This window comes from Phoenix dactylifera, chromosome 12 (genome assembly GCF_051530095.1).
Source record: "Phoenix dactylifera cultivar Ajwa chromosome 12, Ajwa_hap1_PhDact_Kaust_v1.1, whole genome shotgun sequence".
In the NCBI taxonomy this organism is placed as follows: domain Eukaryota; kingdom Viridiplantae; phylum Streptophyta; class Magnoliopsida; order Arecales; family Arecaceae; genus Phoenix; species Phoenix dactylifera.
The window spans coordinates 28,866,764-28,876,422 of NC_143201.1; the positions used below are offsets into that span (position 1 = coordinate 28,866,764).

Here is a 9,659-nt window from a genome sequence, read left to right on the forward strand (position 1 = left end):
AAGCATGAAAACTTGACATGTTACGAAAAATTTTGCAATTAATCAATTCATGTCTGGATTGAGATCCTCTTTGACCTTTTGCAGGAGCACTTACGGACCCAATAGTGTTAATCGAAATAGTGAAACGGAAAAGGAAATGGAACAACCACAATTTATTAGGGATCAACATATATGCTTACAGACTTCAATAGTTTGAAGTATAACACAATCCTTTGCTCTTAGATGAATGAAAGACACCAGTCCAGCCAAGCACTTTGAACTGGCTTATTGCTCAGATAATGATGATCTAATTGCTTGCAAACAGCAGTCCGGCCCTTAGCTTTAATTGCTTCAGTATGCAGATGAACTCAAAATATATGCAGAATCACATGTGCACTCTAAGCTTTAGCCCCTCCAATCTTCTTCTATATAGTCGACAAGCCATCTCAAACATCTGGCCTATGTACATTAATATTTTCTTCTGCTCCAACTTAATTAGGCAGTCCCTTACTGGCCAGTGTCGCAGTTCCTGCAACTCCGCCAATAGCCAAAGGTAAATAGCCTCCAGATCTTGACTGTCTACGATTGCAATGAAACTCTATTAATTCTGTATGTAGGGTATATATATAACAAAGAAGAATATGGCCTCTTCTTCTTTGTTTTAACTTAATCGATATTTTGTGGGCAATCATTCACAGACAGCCTCGACTGCAAGCTTCTTCATAGTTCCGGGGCATGGGTCTCCTCCAAACATTTCAGGAGAAACACTGACTGAGCAGTGTTGCTGGCCAACACAGTTCTGCAATAGACACTCTTTTGTTAGCACTGGAAGATCAGATAACAAATGCGAGAATAAATCATGTAGATGCATCAAAGTGCAGAATTCAAAAGCAGTACAACATTGAATTTGTGGGGGTGCAGACTGCATAGGAGAACAGAGAGATTCACCTTGTCGAAAGCATCATATGAATGGAAGGCATGACAGGCACCTTCTGAGAAATTTCCATGCACTCCTTGTGGAGTGCCAAAGCTAGCAAATTTTATGTTCGTCATCTTCTGTCCAGGAGGACAAGATAAATGTGCTTTCGGTCTACCATAGACTTTGGCATTCCAGTTATCAACAGAAGGCTGCAATTCAGAAATTTCTGCACCAACACTTCCAACTATTCTTTTTACCATCGAAATTCCAGTCGGATCACCACCCCACTCTTCAAACACAACCAACAGGTTTCCAGTTGGGTTCAGCCAGGAGCGAGGGACATGATACCTGAGATTCATAAGGGCAGTCTTTCAGTTTTATTTCATAAACGCAGCAACTTTTGCCTACCTATTGTGGTATTGGTGGGGGACTGGTCGCTTACCATGTTTGAGAGGACTCCCCACAGTTGGTTTGACATTTTTTCTCGCTGTATGTTCCTCGGTAATCACAACCACCACAAGAACCATATGCCTTGTAGCCTGGCCAGTATCGACCGATGCTCTCTCCATTAATCCATATTTGACCTTTTCCCATGCTGCTCATATCTAAAGCCAATGGCTCATTCCCAGCAGGTGCACTGAAGACAGTCTGAAGGTAAAAACATTGCAACAATGTCAACCCGAGATTTTTATCAGCCTTTGACACGAACAAAAGATAAATTTCTTTCTTCTTTTTCTTGCTAACAAAAAAAAGATAAAATTTATCTGAAATAAATAACAGTTGAAGCAACTGCAGCCCTAACCTTGTACCATGTTAAGGGCTGCTTTTTAGATGCCTGTCCCCATTCAACAGAAGAACTTCCACTGAGAGAGTGAAGGCTCAGAGCTTCTCCTTTCAAACCAATCTGCACAAAATTATGAAATTTAGTGTTGAATACATGGCACCATCGAAGGAGCCAAAGTAAGTTGGCTAACCTGGTAAGTCCATTTCTGCCTTGAAAGATCTCTCTTTCCCTGATTAAGCCCATCCAGGGTCACCGGACCAAGAACACCAGCATTCCACGTCTCAAAATGGTTCCCGACATTCTAAAATGAATCAAGTAAGGAATAAATAAAGTCACCAAATTCCTTGCAATTCTTCGTTCGTTTTAGATAGATTCAGATAAAATGTAACAACTTACAGGGAGCCCAACAGCCACACTTAAAATGGAGATCTTGTTGCTGCCTGCCCACAACTTAACATTTCCGCTATATGTTAGTTTTGGATTGTCTAGACCACCAAAAACATTCCCTGCCAAAAGAAAAGGTTTCTTTCTAAGTAACACAAATGGACTTCAGCAAAGAATAGGTTTTTTTTTTCAAGGACCTGTAGTTGTATGAATATTCTCTATAGATCAGAGCTATCTACCTGCCAGTTGTCCATTGATGAAAACATGCATAGCATGACCCGCCGATAGCACAGTAAGGACTGGATACTTGCCATTTTTCAGAAATTGTTCATTCTGCCCTATGTTGACGCTGAAATAAGAAGACAGTTAAGGTAAGCAAAAAAAAAAAAAAAAAAAACATCTACTCTAGTATTAACAGAATGAGAGCTATTCATGAAGGTATCAGAGAAGACAACGACAAATTAGCTACTCACTATGTCGTGTACCACAGATAGTCTGAACGATCCCATGTCATACTTATCTGCTCAACCAATCCATCTTTTGTGAATGCATCTGCATCAAGAGAGTTGGTATCTTCATTGTATGAATTCCAGGAAAACCCTCCCACCCTTTCCATTTTCATCTGCGAGGATTGAGCTCCAACCTGCATAATGATCACGTAGAATCATGTTGTAAATCACAAGTCCAAATTCTAACTGAATCCGTGAGCAGAATCTAGAACCAGTTTTCCAAGAAAAATTGACAAGCGGCAGACCAAAATACTTTACAGCCAAACTAATGCTGCATAATGTGAATGCTCTCAGGACAAAATAACGGTGGAGAACTTTATGAAAGAGATGTGAATGCCCAATGTGCAGTAAGAAGTATTTGAATATAAGCACGATGACTGAATCATTGTAAGTCTTTCTCACCCTTGCAGTGTTGAAAACTGTGGTTTTGCAGTTAGGGAGTATGCTGATGGACCAAGGGGGAAGATCATAGTGCATTCCATTGAAAGTTATCCTTCCATATGAACTTGGGTTGTAATTGGCAAGGAATGCAGCACAAGCTCCAGATTTTGACCGGAAAACATGTGCCTGGAGAAAAACAATAATGGAGTTGGCTCCAAACCACTTGAATAGTTCTGTGAGCTCGTGCAGGACAGTTATATCAAAAAAAGAGTTCGTGCAGGACGGAAATAAATTTGTGAGTTGGTGCAGAAGGACGTAGGAGAGAAACCTCTTGATTACTTCCAAGTGACATCACTGTGGGATCACCCGAAACCAAAGCCGGTTCGCACAATTTGATAGCTTTATGCAAGTCCCTCAGATGGCCCCATTTTGGCTCTCTTAAAAGACCTGAGAAAGAGAGGTGAAGTAAATACCAGCCAAGGAAGAGAATCTGTGTAATTGGACTTGAACCAGAGCATAAGTGAACATATGCAGTGTGAAAGACACCCTCAGATTAATCTTGATTGATTGAGACATTGATAGAGTCTTCAGGTAACTTCAAGGAAGCTTGTCTATGGATATAAATGAAATGTCTGTCAGATTAATTAGATACACTAGCTTTATGCAGATAGAGTTGCGCAGGAAGTATAGAAATATATTGCTATTTCTCAACAAGGACCAATTCAAGGGTTGTAAGCGTCGCATCTTATTGAAGTAAGAGGTTGTGCACTTAACCAGAAAGTTTCAGTGGAAAGTAAATAAAAAAAATATAATCAATAACAGCTTGCAATTCATATTTATATTCCACCTAATGCATCTAGAAAAACAAAGGTCTCCTATATATCATATGATGATTTAATCCATACTGCAGAAAGATGATTTTGAAAAAGAAAAAAAAATCATGAATGTGCACATAGAATAGGAAAGCAAGTTCTGCATACCATATTCATCAATTGGAGCATCATAGTCATAGCTAGTTGCGATGAATGGGCCACCAGCTGTCCGGCCAAAGTTTGTTCCTCCATGATACTGGAGATGATGGAAACATATAAATTATTTTGTTTCAGAGCGTAAGGTGCTCCCATTTGATTGAACTCATTAACCATTACCATATAGTAGTTGATGAAAGATCCCCCTTTCTGTATAAATCGTGCAACAGCAAAGGCCATGTCCTCGGCAGGTCGGTGGGGAACTGGACCTCCAAAAGCTGTGAACCTGCAATCTCACAAACAAATTTGAAAAAGTGCAACTAGATTAAGCAAGGATTCTGAATGACTGATTCTATAAAAATTACAGATGAAGCAAAAACTCGAAAGATTGCACAGCAAGGAGAAAATTCCCTTAAAAAAGAGTTGAGTAGAATTTATTAGCATCAAGAGGAAATACCAGCCAGTCCAAGCTTCGGTCCACATCGTGGGTTTATAGGGCTTGTTTGGAGAAAAGTAATCGCAATAAAAGCCATTGCAAGTATTTATCTGCCAAGACAAGTTCCAACAAGTGGTTAAAGTCAGATATAAGGCGGGGGAAGAGCGTTAAGAAATCACGAAACATTGGCTTGTAAATTAGAAGATATAAAATGATATCCACTAAAATTCAGAGTCTCAGCCTCATATTTGGTTGTCAGAGTTACCGATACGACACCATAGAAATCCAATAACATCACTTCAGCTGGTATGATGGTCAATATAAACCAGAGAATGTGATGTGCATATAAAACTGGGTAATGGAGGGAACTCCGAAATTGGAGTCATATGCAATGGAATAAAAGTAGGAAAAATTGCAGTGCATGAAAGCGAAGCCAAAATAATCCAAAATTGAGGAAGAAACGATGGACGAGAGCTTACAACTGGATCAGGGGCATCATCTTGTTTGCACATGACCCATGGCACGCCTGTTTTGAGACCAACAGCCATTTGAGCAGCCCAGTTCGCATAAGACTTTGCAGGAGCTCCCCCATCATATTCCAATGGCCCAAACTCATTCTCAATCTACACGAAGCAGAAAAGAATAGAGAAAACTCAGCAGAAAAAGAATAAATTCATCACTTTTCTTGTACGTCCTGCAACTAGGAAAATAAAACAATGCAAGACCAATCAAGGCGAGATTGGAGAGACCTGGGAGAGGATAATTGGACCACCCTGCCACTCAAATAGCCCTTCAGCCTTCATCATGGAGACAATCTTCTCTGTGAATTTCTCCATCGCCGCCTTTGCCATGAGTCATGACCAAATCGATCGTTCCATGGTAAGCAACCAAGTGAAAACAGAATGGATACATGATTTTTTTTTTTCCTATGAAATCCCTACCTTGAAAGGTCCATTGTTGGTCCTGAAGCTGATACCAGGGACATATTTGAGCCAAATAGGAAATCCCCTGTCACATAGAGAGAAGATCATAAGTATGAGATCAAATTATATTCAAATATATTTCATACAAGTTCTGTTCTGCAGTTTTTTTAATAGAGAGAAAAAGAAGCTTGTTTTGTGCAACAAAGATGGATTACCCGAAATTCCATTCAGCACAAACATAGGGGCCAATGCGAAGATGAACGTAGAGGCCGGCTTGCTTCACCAGTTTGATGAAGCGAACAAGGTCATACCTCCCCCCAAAGTAATACTGCCAAGATTTCAACATTTTTTTTTTTTTTTTGAGAAACAGAACCAACAAGTAACACTCTCAACCAAAACAATAAAAAAGACGATTTTAAAGAATTTATAGAAGAAGGGGAGCAAAGATTTTCTGAGTTCCAAACCTGGCCAGGGGACGGCTCGTGCCCGTTCCAGAACACATACGTCTGTATGACATCCAAGCCTCCATCTTTGGCCTTCTGGATAAGATCCGGCCACATCTGAGCACCACCCAAGGGGAAAAAGATTAAATTTTGTCCATCAGAAACGAAAGAAAAAGAGCAGAAAAAGCAGCAGAACCGCCAAAATGGCAGGCGCGAAGGAGCCACATTTCCCAAAGGCGCAAAAACCCGAAACAGGCCCCACCTCGGGAGTGCTCCTGGGATAGTGAATGGAGCCGGAGATGAGAATCCTCCGCTGCCCGCCGATGATGACGGCCTTATGGTCGTAGGACACGGCAGCATCCGCTGTCAAGAGAAGCCCCGACAGCAACAGCGCCACCACCAGCGCCACCACCAGCGCCACCGCCAGCCTGCCGCCGCCGCCGCTCATTACTCTCTCGGAGCCCATATCCCACCCAACTGTTTCCTTCTTCCTCCCCTTTTCCCCTCTATATGCAGTATATACCTATATACTTCAAAAGGAACAAAGAGCCAGAGATCGAGAGCAGGAAGAGGGATAAGAGAGAGAAGAGGAGAGAAGGAGGACAAAGAAACACAGCTCAGACAGTTTATACAATGATTTTATAGCTCTGTTATCCTTTTCTTCCTAATTATCTACTGTCTTTTTCTCTCTTCCGCGGGAGAAGAGTCGATAAACTTGAATGATAGCAAGAAAGGAAGGAGCCGGCGAGAGAGCGAGAAAGAGAGAGAGAGAGAGGAGGAGCGGAGGAATGGGGAGGTGTGGAGCGGGAGCAGGTCCGCAGGGCAGTTTAATACGCGAGGGACGAAACCGAATTTCGGATGTTGGGGCCCACCATCCATGGGCCCAACTCCTCATCCTTACGTGGAGACCCAATCCAACCATTCGCGTTTTTCTTGGGTTTTTTTTTTGGGCCGGGGTTTTTTTTTCCCAAAGTTTATAATTATTCGGGGGATAATTCCAAACCGGCATCCAAGCCTGCGATCCAATCGGTTTTGGTACAAACGCACAGTATCTACGAGACCACGAAGCAGACTCGTGACAGGGTCGTACGTGTCACGAGTCGTGTGACATTGGTAAATGGAAAAGGTTAAAAAAAAAAGAAGTCACGACCAACGAGGTCAATGAATCAGGGGATTCACAGTCCCTCATGTTGCTGAGGTTTGGAAAATTTCAAATTTTTGAATGAAAAGTTACCTCCTATGCCTATATTTGTTTCTCTAACCATAATGAGACGCTGAAATGGCTAAAAAAATTGTTGGTAAATGGAAATGGGCTACCTTATTTTTATACGACTATTATTAAAAAATAAATGACCATCAAACAACATACCTCATTTATAACTATCTTATTTGGTGGCTGCGACCATCCACAGCTGTACTGCATAACACTCTGCGCCTCTGCGGTGCCGCATGCACATTATAAGAATATATACTTCTGATATATTATTCTCGTTATGCTAAGAGCGAGCAATTCTACTACTTCAATAGTTTTACTGTAGAAGGTGATTGGCAGCAAATTAGATGTTATATGAACAGAAATACTAAAAATTTGTTATAGGTTTTCAGCCTGTAATTCGGAATGCAGCAGGTGCCATCCTTTTGGATGGCCTTCATATACCGTGATTGACTGCGTAATGGATGGCTACAATCTGAACGGTGGCTTCCATAGCGAATGCCATGGCTTAATAATTGGAGAGCTTCGTTGGTTTTCAAGATGCTCAGCAGGACCATTTCAATGGATTTATGTAATAGTTTTATAATATATGTATTGTTAAGCAAATGGGACGAATACAGCTACTTTTAGAACCAACCAAAATCTTGAGTTGATTAATCAATTTATTTAGTAGGGTCTGTAAATTTCCTTCACAACATGAATGGTATGTTTTTTTTTGGAGTAAAACTATAAAATGTTATATAAAATATATTTTCTTTCCTTTAAAGAATCAAGTTGGTTCAATGATGATTCATTAAATACACTCAGAATGATTCCTTATTGATCCAAGAAGACAAATGCCAATCAACTAAATTTAGTGGTCGTGAGATTAGGTTAGGTCCACTGTATTGGGCATTACACAAATATCTGAGATTTGTGTTTCATATATAATGATACTTTTAATGCATTGTTAAAAGCATCTAAACTTGCATCATGCTTTTAAACAAGTTTATCAAATTTTGCCATGCATCTAAGGCAACCTTATTGCAAAAATGAAGCTTCCATTGCGCTGAATTTTTACCTTGCGAATTAGTTGCTTATCCAATTACAATTATGAGTAGGTGAAATTATAAAAGAATATTATCCTTCAAAAAATGAAAAAAAATATAGCAATGTCAAACCATGATCCTTTCCTCGACCTTTAGATGCCCCAAATCATCAGCATGAGATGCTTTCTTTCTTCTTCTTCTGCTTCTTCTTGTTTTTTAAATGCTGGCTAGAAAATTAAGCTGTTAGTGAGATTTTCGCTTGAACTTAAATGCAAGCAAGTTAAAAATGATCAAGCTTGCGAAATAATGTTAAAATTAGACAATTGCACCTAAACCGCATGTAATGAATTCAAGAATACTTGCTCTTGACTTTTTTTTCTTCCTATGGTCCCTATCGATTCGGAAGTAGAGTAGTTTACTATAAACCAGAGGTCCCATCACAGCACAGACTTGCAAGACTTGTGGCCTCGTGGCCTTCTCGATGAGGAGGTGTCCTAACAACTCCATGTTGCTAGTTTTTGGCCTCATGTTCATCCATTTAATTTAATCTCTCCACCTAATTTTATGACGATAAGCCTTGTTATTCATATCACCAAGTCTCCTTTGTTTATGGAAATCATATGTCTCCACTTATAAGTTTGCTGCATCAACCATCATAAACTCGAACAACTAGATTCTGAGATAGCTTGTTCTTGAAGGCTTTAAGCAATATAATGGAAAGATCCTCTAACTAAATCGTAGCGTAACAAGTCATCTTACTCACAGTTCATCTTATTTTTGAAGGAAGCAATGCAACGTCCATAAATGTGCTATAGCAATTGACATGACATTGGAACCGATGCTTGTTGTGGAAGCTTCCTACGATGTAAATAATCATGTTTAATTTCCCACCTCACTGCTAAAAATCTTGACAGATTGGAGTGTTTCTTTAGCTTCATCTCTAGGTTTTCATTAATGCTCTCGAAGAAAGATGGAGGTTTTTGTTAATGTTGATTTAACCTTGAGATTAGGCTATTTGGGCCCCCTCTTTGCATCGAGGCATCGACGCCATGTTTACGCCATTGCATGGCTTGAGGAAAGGGCCTTGGAGGGTGATAATTATGGATATTAAAAGAAAGGGATTGATGGATACCCGTTGCGTGGGAGAAAGAAAGGGAGGGATAGCATAATTGGATATACATCACTTTGGTATTTGCTTTGATCCACAAGAAAGGCAAGCATCCATTTTCGTTGCCTCCGGTGCCCCTCTTCCAAGGAAAGGTTTTGATTGGAAACCTTCTCCATCCCCACACTATCTTTTCTACTGGTTTTTGAGGGCCATGCTTCCCAATAAATCTACTGGAGGAAGACATAAAATATATAACGACTAGATTTTGATATTGACTGAGAGAGGAGCCGTTGAAATGATATGAGTTCACATGACAACCTTGGCGCATGAAGTGCATTATTTTTATCCGATACTAGTGTAGCTAATATGGTATTTGGTACACCCCAAAACCCACCTACACCGACGAGACGAACCGACCAATAAAAACTCACCACCTAGCTATAAGTTGACCATTCGAAGATTTACAAGTGAGTTAAGCGGTTTGTTGCCTTATCAACTAGCATATAGCCTCCGAACTACTCGGCGACGGATTCCGGCCGTCGTCTATATATTGCATTCTCGAAGGCTCTTCAGGTAAGTTCTCC

At 40.4% G+C, this 9,659-nt stretch overlaps 1 protein-coding gene across 1 annotated transcript; it reads right to left on the minus strand.

The window, feature by feature from the left end:
• Positions 1 to 133: 133 nt before the first annotated feature.
• On the minus strand, positions 134 to 6,529 carry LOC103709584 (beta-galactosidase). The gene is made up of 19 exons (XM_008795020.6): positions 5,989 to 6,529; positions 5,748 to 5,843; positions 5,499 to 5,611; positions 5,302 to 5,368; positions 5,110 to 5,202; positions 4,840 to 4,983; positions 4,382 to 4,470; positions 4,105 to 4,210; positions 3,937 to 4,024; positions 3,285 to 3,403; positions 2,978 to 3,142; positions 2,540 to 2,709; positions 2,306 to 2,415; positions 2,079 to 2,188; positions 1,873 to 1,983; positions 1,701 to 1,802; positions 1,341 to 1,546; positions 928 to 1,246; positions 134 to 778 (listed from the first exon to the last, which is right to left on the minus strand). The coding sequence occupies exons 1-19, from the start codon at positions 6,190 to 6,192 to the stop codon at positions 668 to 670; spliced, it is 2,523 nt and encodes an 840-aa protein (XP_008793242.3). The 5' UTR covers positions 6,193 to 6,529; the 3' UTR covers positions 134 to 667.
• Positions 6,530 to 9,659: the final 3,130 nt, after the last annotated feature.